At 42.8% G+C, this 19,115-nt stretch overlaps 1 protein-coding gene across 14 annotated transcripts in view; it reads right to left on the bottom strand.

The window, feature by feature from the left end:
- The window catches only part of plekha6 (pleckstrin homology domain containing, family A member 6), a 293,601-nt gene that overhangs the window by 39,181 nt on the left and 235,305 nt on the right, over nucleotides 1–19,115 (bottom strand). For 12 of the 14 annotated variants that reach the window (XM_069942028.1, XM_069942032.1, XM_069942026.1 and 9 more), the window contains 4 exons: nucleotides 13,960–14,135; nucleotides 11,097–11,540; nucleotides 5,608–6,088; nucleotides 1,888–1,968 (listed from right to left, as the gene is read on the bottom strand). In XM_069942028.1, coding sequence (XP_069798129.1) covers nucleotides 1,888–1,968; nucleotides 5,608–6,088; nucleotides 11,097–11,540; nucleotides 13,960–14,135 — 1,182 coding nt within the window. The remainder of the gene's footprint in view (nucleotides 1–1,887; nucleotides 1,969–5,607; nucleotides 6,089–11,096; nucleotides 11,541–13,959; nucleotides 14,136–19,115) is intronic. The other 2 variants (XM_069942030.1, XM_069942031.1) reach the window with 2 other exon arrangements.

Here is a 19,115-nt window from a genome sequence, read left to right as displayed (position 1 = left end):
AGTGAGCAGAGAGAAATGGATTAATAAAGCCTCTTAAAGAACCCACCCACAGACAGCATTTCTCCAGGCAGCAGAGATAAATAACTCAGACAAACTTTCTCACAAACATTCCAAAGTGCTGTGCAGATGATACTAAACAAACTGTAATATTGAAACCATTTGTGTGAATGCCACTGAAATGCAAATCATTGGTGGGAACTCAAAACGGCATTTAGTGGAGAAATGGACATCTTTTAACTTACAGGTTTATAACAAAGGTCAAGCTCAGATAACGTACGAGTGATGTTGGAGAAGAGTGCATGGTTATTGTAACCATGAATTTTTGTCAGTTGCACGTGAGTGCTCTGAGGTCCAGAGAACCAAAAAAGGTATGAGAAAACAATCCACCTCTTAATTCTACAGATGGTAGAAGTCATTAGTACAAAATAGCAAAGATTCATGGAAAATTAACACAGCAGGCGGCATTCTGCACATTATGTCTGCGCTGGTCTTTCAATAATTGTCCTGATAAATTAACCCACCAACTAAGGGACATTGAATTTTAGGCCCATTAGTTTGCCTACTACTTTTCTACAAACATCAAGGATTTTTAAAATTTCTCCCTCCCTATTGCCATTGATTAACTATCATGTTCAGGGCATTTTTAATGTCTTCTGGGAAGACAGCATGAAAATAATTATTTAGATTCTGATGCCATTTCTTTATTTCCCTTTTTTTCCAGTTCCCCACTTTCTTTTTATTTACCTGTAGAAGTTTTTACTTCGTGATATTATATCATTTGGATTTTTTTCTCTCATACTCTATATTCTCCAAATGAATCTGGGTGCCAATCAAAGTTACGTCAGAGGGATTAGAGGCTGTGGTAAAGCGAAGTGTGAGGGGCAGGAATTAAGTTAGAATTAAAGTTACTTTCAGATTCTCCAGAGAAAGTAAGTGCCATTCATAACATGCCAATGGGAAATGGGAGTTCCCATGTCAGACGCTTCGAAATATTGGGGTGAATTTGTCTTCAGTCAGTAAGGCTGTGATTAGGCATTTATTTTTAATTGCAGATCTTGAGAAAAGGGTTGTGTTCCTGGATTTGGATGATTGCTAGCCTTGTTGCCATGGTGCCCAAACTAAAAAAAACCTTTGTTCAAAGGAACTGAGACCCGAAGATGGGAATTAACACCTTTTCCAATTCTTAAAGGTGGGAATTAGGAATGGGAATCCGAAAAACGAATGGAGGGCAGAGCTTGGATATACAGTGAGGAGAGAAGGATATATGGTGAGGAGAGAGGCGATGCAGAGGAGGTTCGCCAGGTTGATTCCAGAGATGAGGGGGTTAGCCTAGAAGGAGACATTGAGTCATCTGGAACTGTACACACTGGAATTTAGAAGTATGAGAGGGGATTTTATATAAAATTATGAAAGGCATAGATAAGAGAGAGGTAAGTAAGTTGTTTCCAGTGGTAATAGGAGACATAGCCTCAAGATTTAGGGTAGTAGATTTACAACAGAGATGAGGAGGAACTGCTTTTCCCAGAGGGTGGTGAATCTGTGGAATTGACTGCCCATTGAAGCAGTGGAGGTGACCTCAGTAACTATATTTAAGACAAGGATGGATAGGCATTTTCATAGTAAGGGAATTAAGGGATGTGGGGAATAGGCAGGTAGGTGGAGATGATCTCATTGAATTTTGGAGCAGGTTTGATGGGCCGGGCTCCTATTTCTTACATCCTCATTGAATGTGAAAGATAGCAAAGAAAATGGATTCCAGAAGTTGGATTTTAATGAAGCTGTCACAATTACATCATGCAATCTATTTCTGTGAAGGCAAATTAATCTCTTGGGGCATTAATTATTAATGCAACCAACGTTGCATATTAAGCAGTTTTAGGAACCTACCATTCTGTCTTGCATTGAGCGAGAGGTAGTGAAATTGTACGGATGCATTCCAGGTGGTCTTCGCTCTCCTGAATATTCGTACTGGTTGGAACAAAGGAGCAAATGTTTTATGTTAAAACCAGTTCCAGCTATGGATGCTTTATAAAGAGAACAACCTCCTCAGCAATGTGAATCTAACTCGATTGAAATGGCATATTCTGCAACTTGAGTGTATTCCAAAGGGGTTTATGGACAGTGAGGAATGTTGTTTTCATTGTAATGTATGGGACACAACAGGCAACGAGAAAAGCATGAGTCTTCCAATACTAATGATCAAGTAAATTGGCTTGATAATAGCTCATTTGAGGGATGCTTGTGGATGAGAACACTAGAAATAATAACTCTGATGTTCTTACTTAAGGTAGTGGCATGGTGGGGTTCCACATCTAATTAACCAGATGGTTCAACAATTCAAGTGAAAGATGCTACTCTAAAGAGTGAAGCACTCTCTTTAGATTTCCATAGAACATCAGCCTAGATTTTTGCGCACATATGCGGTGTAGAACAGGAGGCAAAATTGCCACACAACTGAACACTATTCAGGCAATCCATCCCCGGGGAGATCTGATGGCTGTGTGCCGATTCACGAGCGTTCACACTGGTATATTGGCCATTAATTACTACGATAAGGTCCCAGTGTGAAAGGCGCTAAAGACTAAATGAAGGTCTGGCTACATTTTCCAATGTGCTTTGAAGATTGTGCGGGGTTACTTGAAGGGAAAGGAGAAGAGAAAGGTTGTTTCCCATGGTGAGAGAGTCTAAGACAAGAGGGAACAACTTCAGGATTGAAGATCGTCTCCTTAGAAGAGATACAGAGGAATTTCTTTAGCCAGGGGTGGTGAATCTGTGGAACTTGTTGCCACAGGTGGCTGTGGAGGTCAGGTCATTGGGTGTATTTAAGACAGAGATTAATAGGTTCTTGATCAGACAGGGCATCAAAGATTGTGGCGAAAAGGCTGGGCAGTGGGGCTGAGTGGGAAAATGGATCAGTTCATGGTTAAAAGGCAGAGCAGACTCGATGGGCTGAACAACCTATTTCTGCTCCCATGCCTTATGGTCTTGACTCCTGGCACCAAAAATATTTCCTCAACCACCAGCACTGGGAGAAAATTAACTGGTCACTCTGACCTTTAGCTACAGAATAATAACACAACGCTGCATAATACAACATTGTATTGTTGGAAGTCTTTGGAGAGACACAGTTGCAAAAGGTAAAGGTTCTATTATTGTCACCTAATACTACATTTAGAATGTAACATACATAAAATTCTTTAACTTTGTCTACAGTAAGGAAGACAGAAATGAGGCTCCAGCAAGGAACAAGCTCACAACCCCTGGTTTACAATACCAGTGCTCTGACCACTGAGCTATCAGAACCTATGCTTATTTCCTTCTCTCCTCTCTATTCCTTTAACATGAACATACATTTCCCACACACTCATTTCCTTGGCCATTGTAATCAAGACAATCAGTTCTGAGTCCAGCCATTAAACTGTGCATTTATCAATGACAATATGGGGACTGTTGAGAACATTATGCACGCATAATTATCCTTCAAATGGTACACCTAAACAATGACGACTGCAAACGTGTGAAACCTATAAAGTAAAATTACTTCATTATTCTACAATCTATCATCGGTAAACTTGTGTGAACAATAAATATTCAGCAAAAATGCGTAACCCTGGAATATGGATTTGTTTGTAAAATTGATCATTGTTGAAAAAACACTGTTGAAATTACTTTCCAAAATTTGCAGGTTACTAACTACTGCATGCTCCAGGGAAATATAAAGGCTTCAATAAGAAAACAGATTACCTTCATTTAAAAAAAAAATTATTAATCATTGAACCTTCCTGGTGAATGACTTCAAACTGAACACAACCCACCAACTCCCTCTGTAACCTCTTCCCATCATTCTATCCCCTACAGCCATTCTCTTTCCCAAGGTAACCCAGAATTTCTTCTTTCAGACTCCATCGCACTGCTCTCTTTTTCTCCTCGTTAATCCTCGAGTTAAGAGGCGCCACATTGTTCTGAGGAATGTTGGACCAGAAGATATTAGAGTGGAAAGAGATCATTCAGCCCAATGATTATCCCCCCCCATTTCATCATGGCTGATTTACTGTCCTCCAACCCGATTCTGCCGTCTCCCTGTAACCCTTGATTCCCTTCTTAATTAATCTATCCCTATTTAAATATGACTTGGCTTCTACGGCTGTCTACAGCAATGAATTCCACAGATTCATCACCCTCTGGGTAAAGTTACAACTAAATTTATTTCTTAACCTAGCCTTTAATTGTGACCACTCTCGGGCACAATGACTGGACCACTCTGCTACAGTAGAAGTCTGAGAATCCAGACTGCTCGGGGAATGGGTTGGATCGGATTTTCAGATTTTCCAGGTTCTCAGGCAATACTTTTAAAATTCAGATTTAAGGAGGAATAAAGAAGAGATGAACAGGCGAATTTTGATAGTTTATTCATTAACAAATACAGAATGTTTCATGAAAACAAGCAGTTTTAAAGAAAAATAAAGTGGTTGCTTGTTGCCACTGTGTATCTGTGGCGCTTACGCAAGCTTGCATGCACACAAAAGTCCGCTAAATCTTAAAAGTTTGAGTTTCGAGAAGTCTGGATTCTCAGGTGATCTGGATTTCTGGCATCTAGATTTTTAGACCTACTGCATTGAAAGGTTGAAATAAAATATCTAAATCTGTTTAATTCCATAACCCGAGTGCCTGTTCAACCTGATCTAATCTTCCAATCAATTCATAAAACATAGGAACATAGGAAGTAGGAACAGGAGTAGGCCAAAAATGGCCCATCGAGCCATTCAATACGATCATGGCTGATCTAATTTATGACCTAACTCCACCTACCTGCCTTCTCCCCATATCCCCTAATTCCTCGATCATGTAAAAATTTATCTAACCGAATTTTAAATCTGTTTAATGAGGCAGCCTCAACCACTTCCCTGATTAGAGAATTCCAAACATTCACTACTCTCTGGGAAAAGCTATTTTCCTCATCTCTGTCCTAAATCTACTCCCCCGAATCTTGAGACTGTGTCCTCTCGTTTTAGTTTCCCCGGCCAGCTAAAAAAACCTTCCTACATCTATCCTATCCATACCCTTCATAATCCTATATGTTTCTATAAGATCTCCTCTCATTCTTCTGAACTCGAGCAAATACAATCCTAGACGATTTAATCTTTCATCATAAGTCAACCCCTTCATCCCAGGGATCAACCTCCAATTCCCCCAAGATCTTACCACTTAGCTAGAGGCCAACTGAGCTGCCATCTCAACAATATGTACAGAATGACAAGGCAACGATGGAGTTAAACAGGAAAGTATGCAGACACTGAGATTGTAGTGCAGTGCACAAAAGTATTGGAACTGCTCAGCAGGTCATGCAGCATCTATAGGAAGGAAAAGGCCACCAAAGTCAAGATATGAACAAAAAGCAGGAAAGTGGTGGAAGGAGAGGAGGGAGGAAAGGGGAGAGGTAAGAGGTTACAGGTGGGAGGGTAGAAGAGAAAAATGCTGAGAAGTAATTGGAGGAGAGGTAGCTAACTGAATGGTGAAGGAAGGGAAAGGAAAGGGGAGCTGGAAGAGAGAGAGGGATAGAGAGAGACTCGGAGAGGGGTTCACAAAGCTGGAAATGGGAACAGTTACCTTGGCACTTCGAGACCGACGCAGCGAGTAACCAGGGTCTCCAAGGGTCTCAGCACTTTGCAGTGGGACTCTCTCAAACCGGCTGCTTGGAGACCTCACCGGAGAGTAAACGTGGTTCACCACCAATGGACCCTGGGAGGGCGAGCGTGGCACGGACCGCGAGCGGGGCTGGATGGACAGCCTCTGCAGAGTGCCAGCAACACCGTCAACCTCGTGCAGGTGAGGCTGCTGCCCTCCGTGCCACACAGGTGAGCCCTGTCCACTGTACGCCTGTCGCCCCTGCCAGTCCCTCAGCGGATAGGGGGGCTGTCGCTCATCGATGGACCACCGAGCTGTCATCCTGTTGTATGAAGGCACAGAGCAAATGCTGTCTGGACGCCCACCCGGTTGTATAAACTGAGGGTAGTCCTCTTGGTAATAAGGTGAGAGCAGGTTATAGTATTCTGGCACTTCTCTGGTTGGGGTGTGGTACACCTGTGAGCTGAAGAGAGGAGAAACCATTAGCACCACCATATAACACAGTGGTTCAGTCATCCCTTCCCACTAATCACTCTTTCACTACCCTCCCCTGTAATAGCAAGACATGCTACACTTGAGCCAACACCTCCATCCTTACAATCATTCAGGGCCTCAAACAGTCCTTCCAAGTGAAGCCACATTTCATTTGTGAATTTGCAGGATCATCTACTGCATCTGGTGCTCACTTTGTGGCCTCCTCAACATTGGTGAGACTAGATACCATTTTGTTGAGAACATTTGTTCTGTCCACTGCAATTGCAAGGACTTCTCAGTGGCCAATCATTTTAATTCCACACATTAGTGCTACACTGAAATGTCTGATCAAGGCCTCATGCACTGCCAAACCAAGGCCACCTGGAAATTGGAGGAACGCCACCTTATTTACCACCTGTGAACTCTCCAACCCGACGGCATTAACACCAACATCCAATTTCCATTAAACCCCTCCCTTGAGTCTATCTCCTTCCCTATCCCTCCATCTCCATTCCTCCAGCTCCCCACCCCCTTCTCTTCCCTCTCCTGTCAGAGAGCTTCCCCCCTCCCCATCACTTCTCAGCTCTTTTCCTGACTATCCTCTCTCCTGTTTCCTGTCAAACTCTGATCCTCCCTCCTCCCCTCCTCCCCTCCCCCCCCACCTTTTTATTCAGGTGTCTGCCTGTTTTTTCCTTATAAAGTAAAACCCCTGTTATTCAGAATTCAACCTATTGGCAGCCTCAAGCAACCAGCTAAAAAAAGAGGAAAATAAATAGGTAAAAATATGGAAATTTAAAATTGGCGGGCCTCGCAGTCAGTTTGCAACAATCAATCTCAAACAACCTGAAAGTTCATTTATCTGGCATCTACCAATCCCTTTAAGTGACAGATACCTTGGGTTTTACTGTACCTTGACAAAGGGCCATGGCCTGAAACACTGATTACCTTTATTTCCTATGGATGCTACGTGACCTGCTGAATTTCTCCAGTACATTTGTGTATTGTGGTTTATTTGTTAATGTCCTACAAGAGATATCACATAATCTGTGCCTACATATCAGGTTAAAGCCAGGGTAAAGTGAAGATCACTTACAGAGAAGATACTGGAAATCTGAAATAGAAACTGAAAGCACTGGAAACACTCAAAAGGTCAGGCAGCATCTGTGGAGTCAGAAACATGGCAAATTTTTCAAGCTGGAGGCCATTTGTCGGGACCAAAATGTTAACCCTCTCTTTCCAGAAATGCTGCCCAACACGTTTAGGGTTTCCAGCATTTTTTTGATTGCAGCTCACAGCCAGGCATAAACAGTGTTTGCTTAATTTCACTGCAATGACATGTTTTGGTAGATCTGAGCCAAAACTTGCATCATGACTGTGTTAGTACAGATTCTATCACCAATGTGCATCTGTACATATGTACAGATGGTAGTGTAGGATGACTGTGATTGGCTGAGAGTGTAGCCACACCTACTGGCAGGTCTTAAAGGATTGCTCCTAGCCAGACCAGGTCATTCTGGACTTGTGATATGCTCCAGTCTTTTAGATAATAAACGGCCTTTGTTTGGACCAACAAGTCTTTGGTTCTTTCGACGTGCTCTACAATGACTTCATTCTGCCCAAAGTTCTGGCAGGCCGTTTGTTTGTGAGACCCTCATAGGATTTTCAATTCTTGCCATCCCCACTCATGGCAAATGAATGGACATCTCATTGTCCATGCCCTGTTTAACCATACTTTTCTCTATAGCCCCTTTCACACCGCCAATTACATCCGAGTTAACCCGCCAATATGGCGGATTGAATCGCACGGTGTGAAGTGATATAACTGGACAGGGTGAGTAGATTTCAACCGGGCTCTGATAAATGGAGGGAGCAAGTGTCAGAGCTTGGCTGAGTTAACTCACCAATTGCCTTCTGGCGGTGTGAAATGACAACCAGTCCAAACAGTGATGTCAGCGCCTGCGTGCAGCAGAGTGGCGGGAAATTTGTTAGTGCATGCTCTAGTTTTAAATTGGCGTTCAAAAAAAGTCAGAATTACGCCTCTGTTTATGTCTACAACTATACAACTCAGCCTGCCTATCTGCCTCCGCATCCTCCTCCCTGATTTTCCTCATCTGCTCTATGAAACAGTGCTCTTTTTCAGACAGTGTTTCCAGCACAGCATTGATAACTGTGCTAATGAGACTTGCCTGGTTTCTAAAATAACCACAGAGTTGCAGGGCCAGCATTTGAAAATCAAATCCATTCTCCATTTCTAACTGCGCGATTAGACTTTTGTGTGACTTCCGGTAAGTATGTACTGCATCACTCGCGATGCCTTTGCTGGAGGAGGGACCCCCCCCCCTTAAAATCCTGAGTTGCTGAAATACCTGCAAATAATGGTGTGGTGTGAAAGGCTCCTGGGGTCAGCTTGCTCTGCAAAATTTCCTGTTTCCTAGGAGGGTTGGCAGTGAGGAAGGGGCTTATATCCTCTACTTTGCCCTGGTAACACTATATCCTGTGCTTTTTGACTTCTGTAAACACTACACCCTGCACTTTTGTTTTATTATTACACTATTTGTGGCACATGTATGGGTTGACTTGCCCAGATAGCACCACAAACAAAGCTTTTCACTGTATCTTTGATACTTGTGAAAACTCAGAATGGTCAGAGACTTCATTCACTCTCCCGGGAGTTCCAAGCATTTAGCGAAGATATTTATTCCCTCCATCCCACACTCTCTCAACTGGTGACCGATTGTGTGGATTGTCAAAGTAATCAGATATCAGCCTCAGCTATTTTAAGTGACTAGCTGGTGCTTGTATTTAACATTAACCAGATTCAGCCACTGGAACATGTTTACCCTTCCTCCAAACTTCCCCTAAAATTCCAGCTCACAAAACTTTTCTTCACATGGGGTTGTTACTAAATAATGGCCCCCAAGTTATACTTCCAGCTTAAAAAAAAGTCAATTTCATTGTTCATTTCATCATGAGAGGAGACATCACTCACACATTTGTCCTCGAATTTCCCCTATAGAAAGTCTGAACTATACTACTGCATCTGCAGTCATGTATCTGCCAGGCAGGGCAAGCGCAGCAGATTCCCTTCCTTGAAGGTCATGGACCTAGTCAGTGATTGAGACAAGCATGTTTTATTTTAAAGCCAGAGTTATTTTAATAACCTGAATTTAAATTCTCCATCTGTTGCTGTGGGATGTGAACTCAAAACCCTAGATTCAATGTTTTTAAATGTTAATTTAAAAAAATTAGACATACAGCACGGTAATAGGCTCACGAGCCAGAGCTGCCCAATTACACTCAATTGACCTACAATCTCCAGTATGTTTTGAACGGTGGGAGGAAACTGGAGCCCCTGGGAAAACCCATGAGGAGAATGTACAAACTCCTTACAGACAGTACAGGATTCAAACCCCAATCCCAATTGCTGGCACTGTAAAGGCATTGTGCTAACCGCTACACTAACTGCCATCCCTATGGTTCAAATGATAACAATGACAGGCTGTCCAAGGGTTTTTGAGCCATTGTCCTCATCTTCTGACTGGGCACCCTCCAACTGGATGCCATTAATATCGACTTCTCTGGCTTTCATTAAACCCACCCACTTCCTTCTTCCCCCGGCATCTCTCCATTCCCTGACTCCTTTCGCACAGACATGATAAATTCTATCTAGTCCCTTATTATATCCAATGAACACCTTTTGTTGGTCTGGATTCCTCCCTCATTGTTTGAATTCTGAGACTTTCTGATCTATCCTGCTTCTGCCTTTTCAGATTTTACCTTGAAGGGCTCAGGCCCGAAATGTCGACAATATATCTCTGTCTCCTGCAGACGCTGAAAAGACCAGCTGAGTTCCTCCAGTATTTCGGTATGTTTACTACAATCACAGTGTCTGCAGCCTATGTGTTTCACTGTGCTTCATGGGCTTTTAATTTTTGATAAACCTGCAAGGAGGACCTCATCAAAAGCCTTGCTAAGGTCCGAGCAAATGACATCAAGTCCACAGCTTCATTGATCCACTTTGTTGTTTCCCCTCAGAATTCAGTCTTTAAATTATTTTTTTTTAAATTAAATTTATTTACAACACAGTGAAATCTGATTTTGAACACTGAAACTTGAGCCACTGAATTACATCTAATTAACCAACCAACCCTGTATGTTTTTCGAGGTTGGGCAGAAACCAAGGAGAGAACCTAGAAACAGACAGCTGTGGATTTGAACCCATGTCGCTGGCGTCGCGCTAACTAGACAATCCATCAGTACCATCCCTTAAAATCCACACTGCCCCTGTTTATTTTACGCTTTTCAAAACAGGTGAATATTGTATCTTAAGATCAATTCTGATCATTTGGTTTTCAACCAAGTTAAACTCGGAAAACTTGACTTTCTACAGTGAATTCCCATCCCATTTCTTTTGCCCTCTTTTTACCAGATGCATTAACTGTAATTGCTTGATTCATCTTTAAAAAAAAACACTGCACAACTTTGCCAGCCCTCTAGTTCCTGAAGCCAGTGACAAATGGGAAATGGGGCATGGTGCCTTTCCATCACTTTTAATTGCCTGCATCTTACTTCAAGCAGACCTGGTGACTGAACCACTTTCAATGACATTAAAACCTTTAATTCTTCCTCTTTAACGATGTTTCTTCAACCTCTCCATACTCCCCTGACCATAACACAACTTCAAGACCACCAAAGATCTGTCTGCACTACTGACACAATTCATTTTGGCTCTACTGATCAACAACGAATATTTATTCATTTTTTTCTTCTTTTGTGTTATTTATACTCAACTTGTCAGCATGTTTTGCGAACCAGGGAAGCTGCAGCAAGAAAGACTTTCATTGAATATTTACCACATATATATGTATATGACAATAATCTCTCCAAATGTAAATTTGATATTTCACCATGTCACATTAAACTCAACATCAGGTTCATCCACCACCCCCATAATATGAAGACACTAAATATTCATCAAGCCCAGGTAACAATCCCACCTCCTCAGATCTTCAGCAGGTAGTGCAGACCGGCGCATGTTAACCCACTGCTGCAGATGAGACAAAGAGGACTGGCGCTGTGCCATCTTCTCTGTGTTGGTGCGTGGAACAAAGCCCCGGCGATGCACGATATTGCCCCTGTCCTCCCCCGGAGAGGCTGGCTGCCAGTTGTGCCCGTTCGCCTGAATGGGCCTCTCGTACTCTGGGTGAGTTCTCAGCTCTGGACCAGGACTGTTGGGGGCAAAAGGCCCTTCCTGAGCTGCCAGACCATTGGCCTTGACCACTGGCTCTTTGCTCGAGTCCTTCCTGTCACTCTGCCTGGTGTACCTGTCAAACCCATCTGCCTCACCACCAATCTTTTCCATGTTGGGTTTGATCAATCGTTTGTGACTACTCGTGTGATTTGATTCTGAGGGAGGCTGTTTCTCAAAGTTCACCCCCGACCTGCCAAGAGAAAGAAAATAAAAACATCGATTAGCAGCAGTGTTAAATTGAGCTTGATGAAGTTTGCAACCATCACCGTTCACAGAGTGTGGTGGAACGAGGCCCAGCTCTTTGGCCAGCACAGTGGTGTAGTTCGTGGAGCAGCTTCTTTACAGGGCCAGAGAACTGGGTTCAATTCAAATCTTCAGTGCAGTCTGTGAGGAGTCTACACATTCTCCATGGGTTTCCTCCAGGTGCTCCAGTTACCTCACACGCAGGGTTCTCTCAGTTAAGTGGCTATTGTACATTGCCCCAAGCATGCAGTTGAGGGGTAGAATATGAGGGGAGAAGATTGGAGTGTGGGGAGAATAAAAATATGGAATTAACATGGGATGAGTGTAAGTGGGTCAGTATGGACATTAAGTCGAAGAGACTGTTCCCCTGCTCTATCTCCTTCTGATTCTATTGGCCGACTCAACTGTTTCCAATATCTTAATGGACGATCGACTCCTTATACATAAGATGGGTGAGGTGTAATCAGCCTTGGATTATTTAAATCTGGGAAACACTCCAAGGCTTTAAGCTGAATCTCCTCAAGGAGAGATTTAGCAGACAAAATCTGTACTCTTGATCTTAGAAACATGATTGATGTGGGCTGTCTGGGTATGAATATTTTCCTGGGCAGGGTGTCCAGAACCAAGTGTCACCAAGTCAAAATAAAGGGTCGGCCATTCAGGATAATAACAAGGAATTTCTTCATCCAGAGAATCTTTGGAATTCTGTGCTTAATATTTTTGCCACTGAGTATGTTCTGGACCGATTGATATTTAGCATGTATAGCAATCATTCTTCTAAGCTTGAAAACTTGACATAGTCTGTTAAATCTCGTCTCATGTGACCATTGAAGCTAAAAGCAGTGGAACATTTCCCAGATTTAAAGAGGTAGAGCAATGGTGCATTCCTGGGCAGATGACACCTTATCCATCAGGCATCCATTTTGGTGGTGAGGGTGGTTCTATCTATGAAACGAGCCAGATAGAAATGCAGCAGGAAACAGCTCCTACAGCCCATGCAAATTATCAACCACCCATTTACACTAATCACACGTCAGAAACCTTGGCAAATTTCTACAGAGGTGTGGTGGAAAGTGTGCTGACCATCATGGTCTGGTAGGGGGACACCAATACCCCTGTACGTAAAGCCCTCTAAAATTTGTGGACACAGCCCAGGACATCACAGGCAAAACCCTCTCCCCACTATCAAGAACATCTACGGGGAACACTGCCATTGGAGAGCAGTAGCAATCATCAAAGATCCACACCCCCCCAGCACACGCCCTGTTCTCACTGTTGCCATCAGGAAAGAAGTACCGCTGCCAGAAGATTTGGGCCAGGTTCAGGAACAGCTGCTCCCCCTCTACCATCAGACTCCTCAACAACAAACTTAGTGACTCATTTAAGTCAAGTCACCATTATTTAACATTTATAGTAAAGATTTGGTAGCGTTTCTCCAGAACCATGGAGCACATTTACACAAATATAAGTTAGAATAGAAGTTAAACACATTGAAATATTAAAATGTATACAGTAAAAGTCCATGGTACACTATCCACGTATGTTCTTGGAATTCAGGAGCCTGGTGGCTTGGGGGAAAAACTGTTGCCCAATCTGGACATGAGGGCCCGAGTGCCACAGTACCTCCTACCAGATGACAGACGGATGAACAGTTTACATGAGGGGGTTGTGGAGTCCTTCACAATGTTTATTGCCTTTTGCCTGCATTGAGTGTTGTAGATGTCCTTCACGGTAGGAAGAGAGCCCCCAATGATCTTTTCTGCTGCCTTCACTATCCCCTGCACGGCCTTGCAATCTCTCACTTAGGCTCTATTGATTTTTTAAATTCTCTCGGTATTGCAGTGTTTGTTTACATTTGTTATCTATTTACAGCTCTTTATTTGTTTACATGTATATGCTGTGGACAGTTTTTTTTTGCACTGCCATTAAGTGGTGACTCTGCAGGAAAAAGAATCTCAGGGTCGTATGTGATGTCTTGTTTGTACTCTGACAATAAATCTTAGATCTGGTCTGAAATCTAAATTCCGATTATATTGTCCTGACGCACAAGAGGCATTTTATAGCTAGCAACTATCCTACCCACTTCCACGATTTTGTGGGAGGACACTGGAGAACCTGGGAGAAGCCCATGCACTCACAGAGAGTACCTGCAAACACACAGTCGAGAATAAACCCAGGTCATTGGAAGTGAGAGGCAGCAGCTTTACAACTGCGTGTCCCGTCCCGTTAACAGATAAAAGGAGAGCACTGTAGCTGTTTATGGGCAAACACACAGAACTAAGACAAGGGCACCCTTCTCAACAATGAGACAAGGGAGACAGGCCCCGCATGGGCTCCAGTGCTTGTGTCTCTGAAGTATACATCACCTGGTCAAGGGCACAGTTTGTATGCTTGCCGCCTTGTTCATTGCGTTGATCCAGTCTTCCATCTCTGTCTTATTCTCTGCACTCAGGTAGTAAGTCCGGATACCTGCGTGCTCAGCCTGATAATTAACGCAATGGTCATTATTGTGAAAAATCTCCGCCTGCCTGTTTATAATCAGCTGTGGGAGAGAGAGGAGAGAAAATTATCACTGTGCAGTCAGATGACAAAAAAGAAAGCTACTTGAGAAGAGAGTCACAGCAAGGCGACCACGCGCTATTTTCCGTAGCCATGCTTGGGGTAGGTATCATACAGCTGGAGACAGGCATCAATGCTGACTCCACACATCTGTGGGCAACAGGTCTGCATCCATACAGGACTTTGCCAGCATGGGCGAATCAACCAAAAGCGGAGAGGTTGGCAACCTTGTAGCCCATTTCCCATTGCCACAAGATCCCATTACTTACAATGGTGACCTCACCCCAGAATGCACAGATCCAACATGACACGAACCCGTGTCAGTTTTGGGCAACATCTTTGTTCCAGCGACCTCTCAAGGAGGTGCTGTTTGTGGACCCTCTTCCTGACCTTCTGGCTTCAAATGTTAAAGATAAAGTACTCTTTCACAGATGGCATTAAGAAACCTGCCAGGAATTCCAACCGTACCTCCATTTCTAACTGCAAACTTAGGAATTACATTTAAACCCCATGCCCTGCTTATAAATTAACTGATTCCCTCATCTCTGTGCTCAGTGGGGAACTGAACACTTATTCACTTTCTGCAAATGGATTGCAGTTTGCTTTGAAAATGTCCCTTTTGTATTGTCATTAATATACAGATACCTGTCTAGTATATTCAAAGATATTGTCCCTAACATGGGAGCTGTCCTCTTCCAATCGCACTTCCCTTTAATGATTTTTGGAGAGCAGAATCCCACAATAGTATCTGAGAGCTCGGACAAAGGCAGTTCTCCAGTCCTCAGCTGGAGCAACCAAAGTGCCAGCATGAGAGGTGGAGCCCTCTTTGATGATTATCTTCTTGAACAAACATCCAAGCTGGAATCATGAGGAATATTTCTTGTGTTAAATTTGTTACTTGTTCTGCTCTGGGACCTCTCTCTCCCACCAGACAATTCCATTGACACTTCTAAAATCTAAGCTTTAAATTAAAAATTATGGGACTATTAAATATGCAAAAATTATGCAACTGTGAAAATGCATCAAATCAATAAATGGATGGATGCATGAGGGTAAGAAATGCAGAAAATCTCACATTTCTTGAAGCACAGTCAGCTGGGTTGAAATGCAAATTAAATGCAGCCTTGAAATGCACCCATTATATCTGTAGGGCAGCTTTAACATAATCTTGGTCAGTATGTGGGGCCAGGTATGTGCCAGGTTTATGTGGTGGTAATGGTTGGTGTAGCAGTTAGCGTAACAGCTTTACAGTGCCAGCGATCGGGTCCGGGGTTTGAATCTCGCACTGACTGTAAGGAATTTGTACATTCTCCCCGTTTTTCCTGGGGGTGCAGGTTTCCTCCAAATGTTCAAAATGCACCAGGGGTGTGGGTTAATTGGGTGTAAAAATTGGGCAGCATGGACTTGTGGGCTGAAATGGCCTGTTACCATGCTGCATGTCTAAATTTAAATTTATAAGGGTTATTTTGATAAATTAAGGTGCAGTGGAGGTTGGTAAAATATTAGCAAAGTTTGGATAAGGATCCAGAATGAATGGAGCTTAAATGCCCCATGTGGTAGTGCCTCAAAACACTTTGCCTCCTCACGAGAAAGAACCAGGTATCACCAGGACAAATATTTCCTCCAGAAGTAAGCTGGTGTGGAAGGGAATCCCTGAAATCGACCCACTTGTATCTGAGATTCTGCGACATGATATCTCTCTTCAGATGCTGTTGAACTTGCTGAGAATCACTAGCATTGGTTTTGCTTCAGAATGCTAGAGATGGCAAGCCATCAGAGGTTTTGAGGACAGGGTCTGTGTTTTGTATCAACTGAGTGTGGTGTGGATTTGTTCCTGCCCCAGTTATCAAAAGAACATTAAATTGTACCTAGCTGAGTTCCTGTAGAAATTCAAGACAGCAACAATGCAGACACTTCTGGTGCAGGGGATCCTCGACCGGTAAGGGGAAAAGATAAAACATCAGGTCAACCACCAGAGCTTAGTGTCAAGAATTACTACACGGACAGGCTAGACAAGACTGGAGCAATGTTCTTTTGATTTTCTTCTGTTTTTTAATAGGCTATAAGTTAATTTATTTATAGCTTTTGCTTTGAGAAAAGACATTTTTTTAAATGCCTCCATATTCCCTGTCTGAGAATCTCAGCTCTGCCCTCTACCAAAGCTGGTTGCTAGGAAATCAGAGTTGCTGGCTCTCATTGGCCACTTTCCCAGAGGTTTCATCATGTGACATCCCTTCTGCAACCACTTCAACCACATCCTTTCTCTAACCAAACTGAGGATTTGGTTGCATATTGAAGCATTATTGCTGGAGATTAACTTTGAATTCCGTTGAGTGTTAACAAACATGTCAGGATTCATTTGAAGTTTTGCATAATAGGTGGTACGTGCAAAGCCAGGGTGAGTGTTTGTTTCATAGGATGGAGAACAGATGCTGAAAAAATCCACTGGAAAACATTCCAAAGACGGCAAGAGATGTGAGCAAGTGGCTGGAAATGTGTGGTCATTTGTTGTTGGAGAAGTTAAATTAAGCACATTCTGTGCTATCAGTTACTGGGGGTTGAACATACAGTGTTATGTTTATATAAATCAAGAATTATTTTGAAATCCTGCCAAGTATATTGTGTGTCTAATGAATGTATGTCCAAGTGGATTTGTTTGTACCTTTCTAAATACCAGATGACACACATCAAACACACTGCACCTCAAGGTTATCTTCCTTCCATGACCAATTACTTGAAGAAGATAAACAAAACTGATGGGTGAAGAAGAGGAGATTGTGAGGGGATGGGACTAGCTGGGGGGAGGGGAAAGAGGAAGGAGATGAGGTAGTGAAAGAGGAAGTAACAGGAAAGTGGGAAAATTGATCAGAGTTTAGGGAAGTGGAAATGAGAAGAGGTAGATAGGAGGTGGAGGAGAAAGTGATAAATTGTAAAGGAAAGGGTGAGAGAGAAAAGGATGTGAGCAAAGAAAGGTTGGATGAGAATTTTTCCCCAGCCTTCAAAACTCAATCACCTTTAAATTCAGAGAGTTGATGCCTCTTCCAGCACCGACCCAGGGGTTTACAGCCACCACAGAGCATTTCTGCAGCCACTGTCAAGATAGGGGCCTGGTTCGTATTGCTGCTAAGAAAGCTCTTCCTGCTGTTCTTAGAAAGGATTGTTTGGGAGTTCATTAATTGCTGGCATTGCATTAGATCACATGAAAGGTGCAGCTCTTATGCTTGGCCTAATTTTACATCAATGTTACTGGAAGATACCAAAGCTCTCTACGACTGTCAAGGTGTCACAAGAGAAGCATCCAGGATACTTAAGTCAGCCAAAAGCGCACAGAGGTCAGCCCAATACTTCACCCAATTGCTCCAATCTTGCTACTGTCTGACTGAAATAGAAAACTATAAATAATCAGGCAAGGAGAATCCCAAAGTCTCCCTCTACAATCTACTCTCGCCAACTGTCAGCCCACCCTGTAATGGGGCTAGAAAGTATGAACACACTGCTCAAGATGAAGTAGATACTTAAATGGATAATAGGCCAAAAGTTAAGCAAACATAGGCAGGGTAACTCTTTCCTTTTTCCAACAGACTTTACCATTCTAACTCTTTGGCCATGGTCTAATTTGAACTGAGGTTCAAGCACCAATACAAATGTCAATAGAAATAATTTCAATATTTTTTAATGGCTGACTTAAACATCAGCTGAGAAGCTCATTAATAATCTTCACAAAGCAATCATGGTCACCACTTTATTCTCAAGATGCTGCGTAACAAACATTTTGCTTTGTTGCTGAATAACATTTGCTCATGGTTAATCCTGGGATGACATCACAATTGGAACAACCTCGTAAACAAGTCTACAGCCATTGGCTGACATTCCTCCAACTCACATATTTCTCAATGGTTAAAACAGGATTTACTTCTTTAAAAATAATCACAATTAGACTGTCAGCCTCTGAAGAAAAGAGTATCCTGGAAGTTCTTTATCTGGACCTATAAGCAAAAGGGTGTCTGCCCTCACTTTCTTCCTGATGCCATATGGGTTTGCATCTCGTCTTTTCTCCTCATTGTTCAGATTCTGAGCTTTTAACATTTTAGCTTAAGTCTCTTCACCTTCCTTTTGTGACCAAATCTGCCACTTCTACAGCTCGGAAGGCCAGTTCATTCATCTGGGCAGATCTTCCACCGTGCAGTGAAACTGTGGTCACATTCTTTCACAAACAACACAGTACACAGACACAAAACTCGCTTGCAAACTGAAAGATCTCTCACTCAAACAACACCAGGCAAACACACAGATCTGGTTGGACATTTGCACGCAACGGACATGGGCAACCTATCACACCATATATTAATCCGTTGGTGTGCATCTTTATACTCCATTTTGTAGAAATACAAAACCCCTTTAAGTTTTGATATATTAGAAGATGGTTACATTAGAAGATGGGTTTGATTAACAATTAGGGAGTCAAGGTGATGTCTGCCCTCTTCCTCACCTTTTGTGCATTTGCTTCATGGATGTATCTGAGCAAGTGGACACTTGTACAGAAGTGGGCCATTCAGCACAATGAATACATTCCTGCAACCAACATGGTGCCAACCAATTGTACCTAACTCCTCCCCAAGATTTTTCTTTCAAGAGAGTTGAGAGGAATTTTTTTGAAGGGAGTTGTAGAATTTCAGTTTAAGCAGCAATTTACAGGACTCAGGAATGTAGAAGTACATGAGAAAACCCACTTTTCCTCCACGTTCTCAGGAAGTAACCCAGGGAGAAGGATTTCCCTCGACCCTCTCTTGCAGAAGCCAACCCATCTTTGCTCAGTTGGCAAGAGTGGAAGGGTTGAGTGAGGTGCATTGTGGGTTAATCAGTGGAGAATCACTCGAGGGTTCCTCTGTAAGGGCAGAAATATCAGCCTCAATACTGTTCAAGTGCAGCTCCCGGGTTGTTTTATTAACTGAACTAATTCAAA

This window comes from Narcine bancroftii, chromosome 5, assembly GCF_036971445.1.
Source record: "Narcine bancroftii isolate sNarBan1 chromosome 5, sNarBan1.hap1, whole genome shotgun sequence".
Taxonomy (NCBI): domain Eukaryota; kingdom Metazoa; phylum Chordata; class Chondrichthyes; order Torpediniformes; family Narcinidae; genus Narcine; species Narcine bancroftii.
This window is presented reverse-complemented; position numbering and strand designations above follow the sequence as displayed.